Source organism: Hypanus sabinus, chromosome 8 (assembly GCF_030144855.1).
Source record: "Hypanus sabinus isolate sHypSab1 chromosome 8, sHypSab1.hap1, whole genome shotgun sequence".
Classification (NCBI taxonomy): domain Eukaryota; kingdom Metazoa; phylum Chordata; class Chondrichthyes; order Myliobatiformes; family Dasyatidae; genus Hypanus; species Hypanus sabinus.
The window spans coordinates 142,516,746-142,535,236 of NC_082713.1; the positions used below are offsets into that span (position 1 = coordinate 142,516,746).

The 18,491-nt window shown below is 41.5% G+C and overlaps 2 protein-coding genes across 2 annotated transcripts in view; one reads left to right on the forward strand and one right to left on the reverse strand.

Moving 5' to 3' along the window:
* Positions 1 to 18,491, reverse strand: part of LOC132397679 (voltage-dependent calcium channel subunit alpha-2/delta-4-like) — a 341,368-nt gene that overhangs the window by 144,291 nt on the left and 178,586 nt on the right. The window lies entirely within an intron of this gene.
* Positions 5,077 to 17,348, forward strand: LOC132397815 (leucine-rich repeat and transmembrane domain-containing protein 2-like). The gene is made up of 3 exons (XM_059976567.1): positions 5,077 to 5,179; positions 14,986 to 15,576; positions 16,909 to 17,348. The coding sequence occupies exons 1-3, from the start codon at positions 5,116 to 5,118 to the stop codon at positions 17,346 to 17,348; spliced, it is 1,095 nt and encodes a 364-aa protein (XP_059832550.1). The 5' UTR covers positions 5,077 to 5,115.

The following is an 18,491-nucleotide window of genomic DNA, read 5'->3' on the forward strand; positions in this document are numbered from 1 at the left end:
ACTGAGGAATTCTTCAATGTGGGGTAACCCACTGACTTGTTGCAATCCCAAATTTGGTTCTTTGTAGTCCTCTTCACTGGTGCTATGTTCTTCAATTTCTGTCTGTCCTCTGGTTGAATTTATCAAAGTGCAGGCAAGGGATGGAGTGGTAGGTGTTCTTTATGGTGGTATAATGACGGTCCAGTGTTTTGAGTTCTTGGAGATTGCAGGTGATGTGTTGATAGTAGTTAGGAGACACAAACTGGTCTGTTTAAAGTCTCTTGCCACAATGTGACAGGTGTAGGGGCACGCCACTTTGGTCTTGTTGATTAGAGCACTTTGTTCCTCAAGTAATAGTTTGATGTCTGCCTGAGGCAAGGTGTAGTCTGCAGTCAGAATAACAATGGTGAACTCTCATAGTAGGTAGAACGGTCAGCTCTTCACTGGCAGATGTTCAGGGGAGCAGGGACAAGACCACCACATCTGTGCATCATGATGAGTTTGCCATAAAGCAGCCAACAGCAGTACTGTTCACCAAGGTACAGCAGGAATGTGATAGCACTGGAGAGAGTGCAGAGATTCACCAGATGCGTTGGAGCAGTTCAGCTATGAGGAGAGACTGGTGAAGCTAGGTCTGTAATCCCTCATGCAGAAGACAAAGAGGGCACATGACTGAGGTATATACAATTACAAGGGGCATAAATAGAGTAAGCTGCAAAGAGCTTTTTCCCACATCAGAGGTGGATAAAATTAGATGATATGGACTTTGGTAAGGGGACGTTCTTCACCTAGAGAATGTTAAGTACCTGAGAGAGCAGTAGAAGCTGAGTCACTAACAGTATTTAACAAATTCTTGGGAAGCACTTCAATTGTTTTAGGAATAGAGGACTGCTGGATGATGGAATTAATTCAGAAGGGTGCCGAGTCACCAGTGTATGTTGGGCTGAATGGCCTATTTCTGTGCTTGACATTTCTCTTGTCATAGTATGACTTCTCTGAAGCCACTATTTGGCAGCATATCAATGCAAAAGGAAATTACACTAATTTCTCTCCTCTTCATGTTAATTATCTCAAAGCAATGTATCTGATTACTAGATCTCCTGTGAGCAATAATGGTTTCCCCACTCTACTCCACCAAAACCTTTCATGCCTGAAATCACCCGTGCAGCTTCCTTACTCAAAGGAGACCAATTCTAGGCTTTCAAGTCTTTCCACTTAAGCAAAATTCCCTATCATCATTACCTTTCCAGTAAACGTTTCTGCATTCTCTGTAGACCTTAATGTCCTTTCTATAATGTGCTAATCAGGTTGGACAGATTTCTGTACCTGAGTCTTACAACATAATTGAAGCTTTAGCATACCTTCCATGCTTTTGTACTATAAGCCTCCATTTATGACACTGATTCTTGAACTTCAAAAGCCTTTATCAATCTCTTGCTCACTATGTAAATGAATCCATAGGCCAGATTGACTGGAAGTAAAAGAATGGATCTTGCAGTGTTGATTAGACCTGGAGTAATGTGTACAGTTCTGGTTGCTGCACTTCAGTGCAATTGCACTGGAGAGGATGCAGAGCAGAAATATCAGGATATTGTCTGGATTGGAGTGTTTCAGTTAAAACAAAAGACTGAATAGCTGAGTTTATTTCCCCTGGAACAGGGAAGCTAAAGGGTGACATGACAGTGACATGTAAAATTATGAGAAGGATAGTTAAGCAGATAGAAAAATTGTCTTTTTTCTATGGATGTACATATCTCCCTGGGGCATAGGATTTAAGGTGAGAATTCGAAGGTTTAGAGAGGATCACAGATGGGGGGGGGGGGGGGGTTATTTTTCCACACAGAGGGTGAATGGAATCTGGAATGTGTAGTTATAAGATGTGGTAAAGTCAGAGACTCTTGTGGTGCATAAGACTCTTAAGAAGCATCAAGACTAATATTTGAATTGTCAAGGCATAGAAGACTGTGGACTTAATATAGAGTATTGATGCAGATAGTACCTGATGGGCTAAAGGGCCTGTTTCTGTGTTGTACAACTCTGTGACTCTATGATTCTGTGATAGGTATGAAGGCTGCTTTGAGAGTAACCAAAGTGCACTTTGTTAATGGCGCATCGTGCAGCCATTATGCGCTGCTGCTGGAGGGATCAAATGGCCAGAGTGGTAAACTTGGTGCTGAAGAACCTGCTACTTAGCTCAAGATGGTATCAAGTTTGCTGAGTGCTGTTTGATCCAAGCGTGTATTCCATGGCACTCCTAATCTGTGCCTTGCATTGATGGAAAGGTTTTGTGGTGATAGGAGCTGTGTCACTTATGGCAGGATACAAAGCCTCTGAACTGCTCCTGAAGCCACAGTTGTCATCAATCATCACTGACTGCCAGGACATTGATGGTGGGCACAGATCAATGGTATATCAAAGGAATATGAAGGGTGTGTGGTTCGAGTTCTTCTTGTTGGAGGTGGTCATTGTTGTCATATGGCTGGGATGGTTTATCTCAAACAAACACAAGTACATTCCTTCATGCAACATGAAACTACAACCATTGAAGTGTTTTCCTTTTGATCCCCATTGACTTCAGTTTTTAGCAGGGCTCCTCAATGACAAACTCAAATGCTACCTTTATGTCACTCTCATCTCACCTATGGAATTCACCTTTTTGGTCAATATTTTTGACAAAATATATTGGAATCTGTGTATGGTTACCCAGCAAATAATTTTTCCTTCGGTCCTTACCCTCAATAATTTTTCCTTCAGCTCCTGCTACTTTCTCCAGACTCAAGGGGTAGCCAGGGACAGTCTCAAGGACTCCAACTATGACTCTTTTCATTGGCTACATGGCACTGTCAATGTTCCAAGCCTCCCCGGTAACTCTTCCTCCTCTACATTGACGACTGCATTGGTGCTGCTTCATGTTCCCAAGCTAAGCTTGTCAACTTCATCAACTTTGTCTCCAAATTCCACCCTGCCCTTAAATTCACTTGGTCTGTTTCTGACACCTCCCTCCCATTTCCCAATCTCTCTGGAGACAAAATGTTGACTGGTATCTTTTATAACCCTTATGATTCTGATGGTTGTCTTAAGTATACCTCTTCCCATCCTGTCTCCTGTAAAAATGTTTTTTCCTTTTTCTCAGTTCCTTCGACTCCGTCGTATCTATTCCCAGGGTGTAGCTTTCCTTTCCAGGACATCAGGAGGGTTTCCCTTCTTTCACTGGTGATGCTGCCCTCACCTGTATCTCTTCCATTTCCTCAGCATCCACACTCAGCCCATCTCCCCGCTACATTAACCATAAGACTTCCTCTCGTCCTTATCTACCAGCCCATGAGTGTCCACATTCAATACATCATTCTCCATAACTTTCGCCATCTCCAAAGGGATTCTACCACCAAACACATCTTTACCTCCCCTCTCTTTCCACTTCCCACAGGGATTTTTCCCTCCATGATTCCGTTGTCCATTCATCCCTCTCCACTAATCTCCCTCCCGCCACTTAACCCTGCAAGCGGCCAAAGTTCTACACCTGTCCATTCACCTCCTCCCTCACCCCCATTCAGGACCCCAAACAGTCCTTCCAGATGAGGCAAAACTTCATCTGCCAGGGTCCTCTATTGGGCCTGATTTGGTCTCCTCTGCAAATGTGAGACCTGTTGTAAATTGGGGGATCACTTTGTAGAGCACCTAGGCTCCATCCGCCAAAAGTGGAATTTCCTGGGGACCAATCATTTTAATTCTGACCCCCATTCACGATAATGAGGCCACCCTCAGGGTGGAGGAGCAACACCTTATATTCCGTCTGGGTAACCTCCAGCCTGGTGGCATGAACATTGATTTCTCCTTATGGTAAAAAAAAATGTTTACCTCCTCTTCCCCTCTTCTTCTGTTCCCCACTATGGCCTCCTACCTCTTCTCACCTGCCTATCACCTCCCCTGAGTCCACTCCTCCTTCCCTTTCTCCTGTGGTTTACTCTCCGCTCCTATCAGATTCCTCTCTCCAATCGTTTAATTTTTCCATCCACCTGGCTTCGACCATCACCTTCCAGCTATCCTCTTTCCCCTCACACCACCTTTTTATTTTGGCATCTTCCCTGTTCTTCTCTAGTGCTGAAGAAGGGACTCAGCCTGAAACCTTGACTACTTTAATCATTTCTATAGATGCTGCCTGTCCTGCTGAGTTCCTCCAGCAATTTGTGTGTGTTGCTTTAGATTCTAAAGATCCATTGGTTAGGAATACTATCCACATATGTTGATGAATACAGCCCCAGTTTCACTCACAATACAGCCCCAATTACCTATCCACCATTCCAAACGTTCATCTCTTAGACTGCCAATGTACTATGGTTGCACTGTGTACTATCTATAAAAGGTAATTTTGTTACTCACCTCTTCTACTGTTACAGCATTTCCCTAACCCACAACTTCTACATATTACCAAGGAATACGAGGGTAGCAGATGCATGAGAACACTACCAATATCAGGAACTCTTTCAATTCACACAGCATCTGATAGGAGATCTATGTATCATCAACTTTTCATTGTTGTTAGCTCCGAATATTGGAGCTCACTATCCTGTGGGACCACTTTCTCCTACAGGACTACACAGTTTCCAGAAGGAAGAGCATCAACATTTTCCCAAGAGCAGTTATGGCTAGTAAGTGTTTGGCTTGCCATCCTGTAAAAAAGCGTAAACTTAAAATAAGACACAAATTCAAAATCTCAGCCAGTTTCTTCGCTGCTACAAGGTAAGTGTGAACAGACTGTATATAGGATGGATTTTCCACACAGTGTGAGCCCCATTGCAGCACTCCTGTGATCAATCATTTCATGTATAGCGCTCGCTGCCTGATGGTTCAGCATATCATAAATAGCATGCATTCAGAGATAGCGCAGATTTTCATTGTTACTTTGACCCTACACCAGAGTCTTAAGTACTGGGTAAAGGCTATAAAAATCTGACTGATTTCATTACATGACTGCTTATACGTAACAAAGATAATTTACACCTGGTTTGGAAGACCCAAGCGATTTTATCACTGAGCTGTGACCTTGGACATTACTGCAATTCCTATTCTGCAGAACACCAGACCCAAGAAAAGAACCAACAGTTCTAAGAGTGAAACCAGCATATCATACAAATTATGTTAAGGATGGAGGCTGTGAGAAGTACAATTGTTATGGAGGGAAGGAAGGTCTCCTGGACAAGTGAGTATTAATTATCCTTAAAATTTACCCTGTTGCATGTATTTCTCAATGTTGGCTGCAATTATCATGAATAATGATGAGAGAGGATGAGAGAATGAAAGAAGACTCCATATGAACATAGAGGATCTATTGGACCACAAGACAAAGGTGCAGAATTAGACCATTCAGTCCATTAAGTCTGCTCTGCCTTTCCATCATGGCTGATCCTAGATCCCATTCAACCCCATACACCTGCCTTCTCACCATATCCTTTGATGCTCTGATCAATCACCAAACTATTAGCTTCCGCCTTAAATATACCCATGAAGTTGGCCTCCACCACAGTCTGTGGCAGAGCATTCCACAGATTCACTATTCTCTGACTAAAAATGAATCCTCATTACCTCTGTTCTAAAAGGTTGCCCCTCAGTTTTGAGTTTGTGCCCTCTAGTTCTGGATACCTCCACCATAGGAAATATCCTCTCTACATCCACTCTATCTAATCATTTCAGTATTCGGTAGGTTTCAATGAGATCCCCCAGCATTCTTCTAAGTTCCAGTGAGTACAGACCTAGAGCTGCCAAATGCTCCTCACTTGTTAACTTCTTTATTCCCAGAATCACCCTCGTGAACCTCCTCTGGACTCTCTCCAAAGACAAAATGTCCTTTCTGAGAAATGGGGCCCAAAACTGTTGACAGTACTCCAAGTGCAGACTGACTAGTGTCTAATGAAGCCTCAGCATTATCTCATTGCTTTTATATTCTATTCCTCTTGAAATAAATGCCAACATTACATTTGCCTTCTTTACCACAGACTTAACCTGTAAATTAACCTTCTGGGTGTCTTGCAAGAGGACTCCCAAGTTCTTCTACATCTCTGATGTTTGAACTTTCTCCCCACTTAGATAATAGTCCGTACTATTGTTCCTTTCACCAAAATGCATTATCGTACATTTCCCAACACTGTATTCCATCTGCCATATTTTTGACCATTTGTCTAAGTCCTGCTGCAATCGCATTGCTTCCTGAGCATTACCTACCCCTCCAGCTATCTTAGTATCATCCTAAAACTTTGCCACAGAGCCATCAATTCTATCTACCAAATCTTTGACAAACAATGTGAAAAGTAGCAGTTCCGATACTGACCCCTGAAGAACACCACTAGTTACTGGTATCCAACCAGAAAAAGGCCCCCTTTATTTTCACTTGCTGCCTCCTGCCTGTCAGACATTCTTCTATCTAAGCCAGTATCTTTCCTGTAACACTATAGGATTTTATTTTGTTAAGCAGCCCCGTGTAGTACCTTATCAAATGCCTTCTGAAAATCCAAGTAAATGACATCTACTGCTTCTCTTTTGTCTACCTTCTTTGTTTCTTCCTCGAAGAACTCTAACTGATTTGTCAGGCAAGATTTCCTGTTACTGAAATCAGGCTGACTTCGACTTATTTTATCATTAGTTTCCAAGTACCCTGAAACTTCATCCTTAATAATGGACAATTTCTTAACCACTGAATTTAGTGGTCTATAACTTTCCTATAACTTAACAATTTCTTAACCACTGAATTTAGTGGCCTATAATTTTCTTTCTTTTGCCTTCCTCCCTTCTTAAAGAGTGGAGTGACATTTGCAATCTACCAGTCTTCCAGGACCATCCTAGCATCAAGTGATTCTTGAAAGATCATGACCAATGCATTAGTCATCTTCCTGCTATGCCTGTATAACAGTAGCTTGATATTGGCCTTATCTATAGCATTTTTTTGCTTATTTCCTGCAGATATCATTTCCCTCCTCAAACTCTCTGTTGAAGGTATGAGTAACTAAACCTTAAGAGCATATTATCTAAAACATTACATATTAAAATTTTATGAAAACATCCTTTCAACTCCCTATGTACACTTTTAGCATTAATTCTAAATTTTACTGGCTGTCCATGGATCAGTAGAAACATATTATTAACTCATAATTTTCATTATAGGTGACATCTTTTCTACATTTCTTTTCATTTTCTTTGCTCCAACGTACTCCTAAATTTTAAAGTCTAATAAAAATGATAAAAGGCAATCAAGTGGACATGGTACTGTGAAATATGTGAGACATGGAGGGTAAAAGGTTATAAAAATGTAGGACTAGTAACATTGTTCTAATATTCTCCATAGCCATAGTCCTCTGTTATGAATATTTATTGACAAAATTCACTGCATCATTTTTCATGACAAAACATTTAATACTTCAAGTATCATCTGTGAAGATTTTATACTTCTCCATTCATTCTCTTAGAGGTGACAGATTCTTCACTGCTGACTTCCAACCCCAGGAAATAGACTTCTTCCTTTTATGTGAAAACTTTATAATTTTAAAACCTTTTAGCATGAGAAGAAATTTCTCTGAAAGAATCGAGAGAATTAAATGAGAGATATGGAAAATAAATGTTGAAGTACAAGGAAGGGATAGAGAGAGAGTGAGTGTGAGAATGAGTGAGTGTGAGAACATGAGAGTGTGAGAGCGTGAGAGCGTGAGAGTGAGAGAATGAGAGCGTGAGTGAGAGTGAGAGCATGAGAGAGTGAGTGGGATAGATAATCACACGTGGCCATGGACCAACATCAACTATATTTATACAGTTCATTAGCTGGTCAACGTTGAGGTGGAGAGAGAAGCATCTAATAGGAGGGCAAATTATTTCCAGTTGGCACATTAAACAATCAAGATCATTGAAGGATGCTAAGCACTAGAATGTCAGAGAACACAGTCTTTTCAATACTAAATTACAAATGCACAATTGAAAGCAAACCAGACATTGAATTTTCTTTAAATAAAATGATGATCATTTCCCAAAGGAACTAATTCTCTACTCTTTTGACAGCAAAGTAGGTGTCAGCTATTTTCCTCAAGATGCATGACTCTTTCATTTCACTCAATGACTCACACAATATTCGAGTGGAAATAAAATACTTGAATAGCGTCTACAGAAATCACAAAGCCTTTGGTATTTTGGAAATCTCTGCATCATTTCAAATTTTAATTTTTTAGGATAGCAAAGAATGATCTATTTTGCCAATTCATCTAAATATAAATACCGAAAGAATCAGACCCATTCAAGTAGTTATCTCTCAATTCTTCAGCCTGTTTTTGCACCCTTATACAAAAGACGACAAATTGTATTGTAGATGGAAGCACTAGGTACTAAGGCCTGCTTTAATACTAAAGATTTCTATTATAAATACAGTACTCTTTGATGAAAATCTTCTCCCAATATCTATCTCTTTGTGAATTTCAATCATGACTTCTCCATTACTGACCCCAATTTCCCTCTCTTTGTATCATAAAACCTTCATAATTTTAAAATCTCTTTTAAATCTCCTCTAGTCTTTTTTACTACAGTTGATACGACTTCAGTTCTCTCTTCAGGTAAAAGTGGGTAAGTTCCTTTTAACGCCCCCTTTTCTACATTCCTCAGCAGTTCTACAACTGTAATTTAAGCACCAGTAATTGGATAATAATAAGTATTTAGAAATATATTGTATTAAAACAGAATATAACTAAATAAAGAGAAATGCAGGGCCAGACAATGTGTTGTAACTGCATGATGTTGGAGTAGGTGGACTCCACTGTATTTCCTAGTGACCACATCGGTAGAAGTGTTGGTTGCTTGAAGATTTCCAGCTGAAAGTCAGTATGAGCTGGAATCTGAGCTTCAAACACTAAACTAAGTGAACCATATGTCAGACTATCAGGATTTTCAAACAATGCAGTCAATGGTTTACTGGAGTTTTACTGTACAGATTGTCAGGAAATGTAGAAGAAGCTTGACCCAAAACCAAAGCAGTGGAGATGATTTAGCAGTGAAAGATAACTTTAATAATCAACTGCAAAAGAACAAGCCATAGGGGGCTACAAAGTAAGAGAGAACAGAAACTAAACATACAGGAAACAAAGTAACTGAAGCCTAGGAACATTGGTTAAAACTGGCTGGTTCATATGAGTGAACAACTATTGTGAACGAGAGCTGGGTTTAAATAGGCTGCAGGAGATGAGTTGGGAATGAGTGGCAGATGACTCATGTTTTCATGACAAGATCCCCTCCTCCCCCACCATGGTTGGCCCCTGGTGCCCTTGGATGACCTGTATGGGTCCGGTGGAACTCCTCAATAAGTGATGGATCCAAGATGTAACCAGACAGCATTCTCTAAGTTGTACTCTTCGAGCAGGTACTACACACCCCATCCACATCAATGTGAGTCCATCAACTGGCAAACTGTGTACACTGGACCACCTTCCAGTATTCTAAATTCTGGAGGTGTAGAGTCATGTGGGTTCAGAGACAACGGGCCTGAGGCAGGACACATGGAAGGTAGGTATGATCCTGAGGAACAGCAACAGCTGGAGATGGTAAGTGGCTAGACTGATGCGATGGGTAATCTTGAGTGGACCAATCACGTGGTGTGAAAGCTTGCAGGAGTCAGTGTGCAAGTGGTAGAAGTGAGGTGAGCTTGGCCCAGAGCAGATACTTCTTTCATGTAGAAGAATTAGAGGTGGTGAAGCATTGGAGAAGAATTCGAGGTGGCATGATTGACTCTTTCTTCCTGTCCATTGGTCTGCGAATGATAGCCTGAGGACAATCTCACTGAGGTGTGCTGGAGGGAGCAGAAGGCCCTCTAGAACTGGGAGATGAATTCTAGGCCCCGGTCTGACACAATGTCCTGGAGGAAGCTGTGGAAGCAAGCTACGTTTTGGAGAACCAGGTCTGCTGTCTCAGTGGCTGATGGAAACAATGAAGTAGGCCACCTTGGAGAACTGGTCCACCATTGGCCCTATTGAAAGATGACAAACCAATGATGAAATCCATGACGATGTGGGGCCATGGACTTTGAGGGATCATCAGAGGGTTGCTGATTGGAGGAATTGGACTGGGCACATTGAGGGCAGGCAGTGATGAACTGAAATACATCTGTGATCATGGTAGGCCTCCAGAACTGACAAGACAGAGTCAGTCATGTGCCTGGATGGCCAGAGAGGGGTGAGGAGTGGGCTCAGTGGAGTGCCTCAGAGTGCACAGCCACCAGCACATACATGCAGTTGTCAGATATGTCCACTGGAGTAAGATTGAACTGAGTGCCTGGAAGATCTGGTTCTCAAGGTCCCAGACAATTGGGACAAGGATCTGGGAGGATGAAATAATAGGCTGAAGGCCTCCGGTTCAGCTGGGTTGAACTGCCACACAGGGGATCCGCTTTAGTGTACTTGGAGCTGGGTTGGTAGGAGATGGTGAAGTGGAATTGCTTGAAGAACAGGGCCCAGTGAGCTGACATGCGTTGAATTGATGGGTCTTTTGAATGGATATGAGGCTTTTGGTGGTCAGAAAGGGCTCAGTGTTTCCCACCAGCTAATGTCTCTATTCCTCCAAGGTGCATTTGATGGTGAGTAGCTCCCTGTCTCCTACTCCATAACGACATGGTGTAGAGTTGAAGTTGTGTAAGAAGATGGCATAAGGGCATGTCCTACAATCTGGTCTGCACTGGGAGAGGATGGCCCAGGTGCCCATGTCAGATGCTTCCAGCTCTACCACAAAAGACCAGGAGGGGTTTGGATGGCAGAGAATGGGAGTGGTGGTGAAGCGTCTCGGAAGTGAGATCCAAGACAGCAGACCAGGTTATCCATTAGTGACTTGGTGAGGGAGGTGAGAGGAGCGATGATTTGATTGTAGATTCTAATAAGCTGGTGGTAGAAGTTGGAGAAGCCCAAGAAGCGCTGTGGCCACTTGAGGGAGAATGGTCACAGCCAAACAACAGGTGTACTTTCTAGGCTTACATCTTGGAGTGAAAGGTCATAGCCTAGGAAGGAAATGAATAGGGTGTGGAACTAACATTTTCCTACTTTGCAGTACAGTTGGTTTTCAAGGAGATGCTGAAGGACTGATAGGACATCAGAGCCATGTTATTGGGCTCATTGGAGATGAGGATGTTGTCTGGGAGGATCTCATTGATGAAGGCTTGGAAAACAGCTGGGCTGCTGGAAAGTCCAAAAGGCTCCACCAAGTATTTGTTGTATTCAGTGGATGTTAAGAAGGCTAACTTCCACCCATCCAGCTGGCAGTTTGTAAGTGGTCTGTAGATCCAGTTTGAAGACCTAGGCGCTGTGGAGTGTTTCGAAGGCACTAACCAGCAAGGGGAGTGGAGAGTGGTTCTTAATGGTGATTTTGTTGAGTCCACAGTAGACATTGCAAGGATGAACACCCACATTTCTTCTTGACAAAGAAAAATCCTGCACTGGCTGGGGACTGGGATGTTTGAATGAAGCCACGCTTTAGTGCTTTGGTGGTGGCTTGGGTCTCAGGAGGAGAAAGAGAACAGACAACCTCAGGGAGGGGTGATGCCTGGAAGGAAGTCGATCACACAGTTGTGTGGTTTATGAGGTGCTAGGGTGCTGGTCTCCCTTTTACTGAAAGCAATGGCTAAGTCATGATATTCCTCTGGAGTTTGGTGGCGTTAAAGGTTTCCTCCATCTCCATGGATTTATGGGGTGAGGTCAACTGAGGTTGCAGGCAAGTGGGTTCCCAGCTCAACAGTGAACCAGATAACCAGGCGAAGTAAGGGCCATGATTGGACATCCAGTGGTAACCCAAGGTGAGTGAGTGTTGGGAAAAACATGAGGAAATCTGCAGATGCTGAAAATTCAAGCAACACATACATTTTGTGAATGTTGGGTAAGTTGATCAAGAGGAACTGGATGGAATTGCAGTGTTCTCCAATGCTTATGTGCGTAGACCATGTGTGTAGTCTGACCATTCCAGATCCTAAGGGACATCTGTCAATGGCTGTGATGCCGAAGGGGTAAGAGATGGGCTCAGTGGAGAGTCCAAGCTGCACGTACAGAACCCGGTCCAGAAAGTTGCATGTTGCACTAGAAACCACCAGAGCCTCTTGTGTGCAAAGAGCCAGCAGGTGTGGTGGAGGCCAGAGAGAGACTAAGGTGCTAGAGCAAAGGGCTGGGGAGAGCTTACCAGATAGGAGGTCCCTCAGCCTGGTGGTGCCTTTTCCCAGGTGCAGTGGCCATTTGATGCGTGGGTGATTGGTGGTTCTGCAGAAAGCACACAAGTTGTTTATCCACCAAGCCTTCTATGCTCATGCTCTTGTGGAGGTTAATGGTGCTCTCCCTAAATGCATGGGTCTTGAAGGTGTTGATGATAAGGATCCTGTAGTCTGGGAATGGAATTGGGATTCTGGCTGATGGTCTGGAGTGTTGTTCCATTAGAAGCTTGTCAATGTGGAGGCCTGCATGATGAGGTTTCTGAGATCTGTGGGCATCTCCTAGGTAGACAACTAATTTTTCAAGTACTCCAAGAAGCCATGATAATAATAGGCCAATAGCACTTCCACAATCAGCTGCTCTCCACTGGAGAGGGTCCTGAATTCCACAGGGTACTCCGGCACAGAGCAGGTGAAGTATCCGATCTGCTCGCCCCCCGCCCCCCCCACCATTCCACTACCCAGATGGTCAAAACCCTGAAGCATTTCAGTGGTGATTTACTCAGATTTATTGGAAATGGTGGTTTTATTGCCCTAGTTATTTGTGGCCCAGGTCAGAGCTTGTTCAGTCAAGAAAGACATGATGCAGACTTTCTTGTCAAGGTCCATAGAATACAGAGATGGCTGGACTGGGACAGGAAGCTGCAGCATTGGGTTGGAGATCTGTCAAAGTGTTTGGGAATTGTAATCCAGGGCTCAGAGGGAGGGTGAATGTTGCAAGATGGAGAATTGGAAGAGAATGGTAGGCAGATGGTCAATGGTTTCCTACTACTTCTGGATTGTGTGTTCATTCGATGGACGAGTTCCTTTAGATGGGCATACTCTGCTGGGTCATTGATGGTTACTCACTCTGTCAGGAAATGCAGAGGAGACATGGCCCAGAGCAGAGCAATGGAGATGATTTAGCAGCGAAAAACTGCAAAATGATAAGCCATGAGGGGGCCACAAAGCAGAAAGAACCGATACCAAACTCCCAGGAAACAAAGTAACTAAATGCTAAGAGCAACTGGTTGAGGCTGGCTAGTTTGTATAAGTGAACGGATTGTGGATGAGAGCTCGGTTCAAATAGGCTGCAGGTGATGCATTGGAAACAAGTGCTAGATGACTCCTACTAGCTGGGTGGAGACTGGGAGGAGCTTGCATGTGCAGGGCTGATTCAGATATTATTTAGTATTCCTATTACTCAGTTGTCAGAGGTTCACCTCAAATCACAGTGTGAATCCTGCCCATCCAGAGACCCAAAAGATATGATCTTCTCCCTTTGTCAACAACACAAACAAAAGTGCAGAAGGCAGCACCAGTTAATATGCATAACCTCCCTAACCTCAGTTAAGCTACTGAGACCATGAATTGAGAGGGATTGTGCAACATCCTCTTTATATTGAATTGCAGACAAATTTGCTTTCATCATTTGTTGCTCCATGATATTAACCAGCAAGCTTCCAGATAAAAAAAAGTCACAGTGAAGTCCAATGTTAAGAATTGCCCCAATGCTTTTTGCAGTCTGTTTTTTTTTGTCATAAGATTGCCCTAATCTTCAGCTTTTTCTAGGAGTGGAACTAATCTCCAGAACGAATAGGAAAGACTTCAACCTACACTCCAAAACTAAAATTAAGTGAATCTCCGCAGTTGAACTGCAATATGCAACAAAACTTATTTTTGTACTCACACTGAAAGCTGAGCTGCAAGATTTTGTTGATTTGTTCACTCAAGCATACAAGTGAATGTTTGATGCTTTCATTTGGAAAGTAAATTAAGGGTTAGTATTGTTCAAAATGCCAATTGGAAACTTGCACATGAGTTCTCCGTGAGGAGGCTGTTGGAGGACATGAGTGAAATTCATCATCAATGTAGGTCATATTTGTTCTGCTAACCGTTTACTTTCAGCCAGTAATGATCCGTTTTTACAGCTAAGGAAAAGTCCCAGTTAGGTTAATGAAGCAGCAGCAAACCTCAAGGTTCAAATTTTCTCTCATTGTCTGGTATGTTCTGATCAAATTTTAGGTGAGATCTCAGAGGACAAATTCTCCACCCACCTGATCTTTCTGTAATTTCTATCTGTTTTATGTAATCACAAGGTGGTTGAAAATGATCCCAAACCATAAGCCCTTTGATTTCAATAGCTAAGGGTTGAATTTTTAACCCTCTTTTTTATCTTTCCACAGTAGTATTTTTATGCGAGTAAACTTTTTGTGAAAGATACTCACTGTAGGTGGCAAAGTGGCACAACTGAAAGAGCTGCTACCCCACAATTGTAATGAGCAGGGTCCAGTCCTGACCTCTGATACTGCCTGTGTGGAGATTGCACCTCCTCCCTGCGACTACATGGATTTCCTTTGGGTACTTCAGCTTCCCAAATCCCAAACACATTTCTGTTGGTAACTGAAATGGCCATTGTAAATTGCCCCTACAAGTTGAATGGTGGAATAAGGAAGGAATTGATGGGAACCTGAGGAGAAGGAATTAGTGCGGAATTTGTGTAAATCAATGCTTGAAGGTCAGCACAGACTCTGAAGGGGCTACTTTTGTGCTACAAGACTCACGAGGAATCAATGTAGACTTCCTTAAATTTACTAACTTTTCTGAGAAAAGAACACAATCCTCAATCCTGAACTTAGCTAATGAAAAAGAGAAGGGTATACCCACTGTGATTGTCTGTTGACCTAGTTCATGTTGCTTTTGTTTCTGACTGCTTCAGTGATCTATGTCCAGGGAAATGCATGTGACCTTTCCATTATGAGACAGTATACCATTCATTTGTAACCACTGAAATTTCTGATTTCTATGTCTCTGCTCCTCCACAGGTCCACCATTGTTGCTCTTTGCAATGCTTACTATTATTAACACTTTGTCGGCGTGTCCCACACACTGCTCTTGTAAAACTTACGAAGTGGATTGCAGCAATCTTGGCTTGGTGACTATCCCAACAGACATTCCATCAGACATTAAATTTCTCTCGCTCAGTAACAATAAACTCAGAACCTTCCAGGCTCTCACATTCACTAATTTTACCACATTGGAGAAGCTGGACCTGTCCAACAACTACCTGGACCAACTACCATCGGATGCATTTGATTACATCAGGAACCTGATTGACCTCAATTTGCGAAACAACAGCATTCGAAGCCTGGATAAAAATATCTTCTATAAAACCACCAACCTGCAGAGGTTAGACCTTTCTGTTAATGGCCTCTCTCAGATTCCACTACTTTTATTTGATGAAATGCAGAACTTGACCTGGTTGAATTTGGAAGAGAATAGGATGCCAAATCTCGAAAGAGAGGTCTTTGAGCCACTTGAAGTTCTCCAGCAATTGCTGCTTGGCGGGAACCCCTGGGAGTGTGACTGCAGTCTGAGGGAGTTCAAACACTGGATGGAATGGTTCCAGTACAAAGGTGAGTGGAACAAATCAATACAACTACAAATATACCTGCTACCCTGAGCTGAATTTTAATTTCTCCAAGATCACTTGGAATAAAATTGAGTTCAAGCATATATGTATTAATGAGCCTAAATGGGAAAATAACAAGCTTTATTTCTATCTTTTGTAATGGATGATCACAATCAGTATAGCAGTGAGGCAAAGTGACTTGAACAATTGGATGTCAATGAATATTCATTGTTGTGATTACTTTATAAATATTAGGAAGACCAAGACCGGCTCTTTCCCAAAATCCAGATTCTAGACACCACCACTACTTGCTTCTGTAAATATCTAAACAAAAATGTTTAGTCTTGGAGACCAGTTTCTAATTATTTCATCAAAGCGATATGCATCTTCTCCCTAACATGCCTTAGTTCATCTGTTGCTAAACTCTCATCCCTGCCTATGTTAGCTTTAGAAATTCAGAAATACTATCTTAATGAAATCTCTGTGCACTAATTTAACACTGTGCAACACCGTACCACCTTCTATTCACATAACCAAAAATTTGCCATGATTACATTACTCCTAATATGGCAAAGCCTCAATTTTAATGTGTTCACCTTTGTTCTCCTATGACCCTACTCTTTCCATCCTTGACCCATCCTTTAACCCATCTCTTTGAGCTAAAAGTGCTTCCCTAATTCTTGAATTTCCACAATCCCTTTTGCCAACCCTTGGTTGACCAAACATTGAACTACCTTTGTCATAAATCTGGAATTCACTTTTGTAAAATTTGCCCTTTCTCTACTACTTTATATCCTTTAAAATGTTATATAAAGTGCACTTTTTTAAACACCTATGCTAATATATCACTTCATGATGTATAGTTTTAGTTTTTTGATAACAGCTCCATCGAAAAGTGAAATAAAGTACATAACTCTGTCAAAGGTGATATAGAAATGTAACTTATTTTTGTCTTATGCCTCCTATTGAAAGGGTATTTCAATGAGTCAGTAAATGATTTTGTTATGAATCGGTGTTTCCAGTGGAGAATAGCACATAAATTAATTGCAGCAACTTAATAATTTCTCTTCTTCCATTTAAAATATGAAAAATACTGAACTATGTTCCTGGGATTTCACATGTTGCATACCTACAGGTACAAAATTAACCAGGTGTCACTTCCCAATTTGAAATCAAATGCGATATGGCTGAGTGAAAAGGAAAGAGAAAATTCATTGCTAATAATTTGTGAAAAAGTGTAAAGCTAAACTAATTTTTAAGCAGATGATAATTTTGTAAAGTTATTATTGTGTAGTGACTTAAATTCTTTAAATGATTTTTCCAATCCTAAAACTAGGTGGAAAGCTCGATGGAATTGAATGTTCCCTGCCAAAGGGCCTCCGAGGGAAAGATCTCAGAGTAATTCCAATAGAGATGTTCAACTATTGTATCCAATTAGAGGATGAAAACAAATCTTCAGCAAATAAAAAAACAGTCACTGCCCCTCCCTGTGTGAAGCAAGAACTCATCACTTCAAGGCCGCAGTACATTCATACCTCAGACTGTGCAAGACAACGTTACCGTCCAGCCAGTGTCAGGCGAGCTATTGGGACAGTCATCATTGCTGGAGTCTTATGTGGAATTGTTTGCATCATGATGGTGGTTGCTGGAGCATATGGCTGCATATATGCCTCCTTGATGGCAAAATACCACCGGGAGCTTAAAAAGCGCCAGCCACTGATGGGAGATGGTGAGCAAGAGCAGGAGGAACAAAAGCAAGCTTCTTCCATGGCATGAAAAACAAGGATAGCTATGCTTTGGATGGGAATAAAAGCTACCATCTTCAGTTTTCTCCAGTTTAGGCCTCTGTGTGCTTATTGCAGTGCTAATACAAGTGTTGATGTTAAATTCTCACTGAAGTACAGGGAAAAAAATCAATGTCATCTAATCAAATGCATCTATAGGCTTAAGTCCTGCTGTGTTTTGTTTCTGGAACTTCAGGGAATATGGAAGTCACTGATATATGGACTTCCGTAGAAAGAAAGAAGATGATCTTCAGAACTTTATTGCATGCCTTTTATTTGAGAGATATTTAGAGATCAAGGCAGAATTGTTATTTCAATCCTTGAATGAAAACAACCCTTTTTAATTGAGAGATCAAGAATTGAGCCTTTAGCTTCCTTTTAAGCATTTTTATATCTTGTTTGTTTCATTGTCTGGATAGTTTTAATGTACGATCTAAAAATATATTGTCTGAAAAGAAGACACCCAATGGATACGATTAGGATTAAGGTAGTTGTACCAATGCATGTAGCAACAAAGTTGATTACTTTGCAAGGCTGTTAACCAAAAATATTAAAACCAAAATTGGAAACTTATTCTTTGTAAGGTGAATTTATTTTAAATATATATATTTTCTAAATACACAATGTCTGCATGAATATAAAAATGATCAGATATTTAAAAAAGAAATTAGTAACCATCTGAAATGCAAAAAAAAGCAAAACTCATGGTCTTCATTAGCTAGTTTATCAGGTGCATTCATTTTATCTTGCCAATGGCGCCAACATAGTGAAGCAAGATTCAAGATTGTTTAATGTACACAAGTGTAAAGGAGAATCAACTAATTGTTACTTCAGTCTGATGCAGCACACAAAAAAACCCCAAAAAAAGATAAACAGCACAATATTATAAATGTGAATACATAAGATAGCTTATATACATAGATTGATTGTATATCCATAAAGTGATATTAGGCTGTAGATAAGATGACTGACAGAAATAATAAAATAGTGATGGAGTTAATGGGTGGAGCTGTTGATCAGCCTCACTGCTTGGGGTAAGTAACTGTTTTTGAGTTTGATCATCTTGGAGCAGATGCTATGTAGCCTCCTCCCTGATAGGAGTGGAACAAACAGTCCATTAGCAGGATGTGGGATG

Bases quoted from the DNA above. Each gene is read 5' to 3' on its own strand.
- LOC132397815 (XM_059976567.1), top strand. From the start codon at position 5,116: ATGTTAAGGATGGAGGCTGTGAGAAGTACAATTGTTATGGAGGGAAGG. The intron at 5,180-14,985 runs GTGAGTATTAAT...GCTCCTCCACAG, and splicing joins AAGGAAGGTCTCCTGGACAA to GTCCACCATTGTTGCTCTTT. The intron at 15,577-16,908 runs GTGAGTGGAACA...TCCTAAAACTAG, and splicing joins GGAATGGTTCCAGTACAAAG to GTGGAAAGCTCGATGGAATT.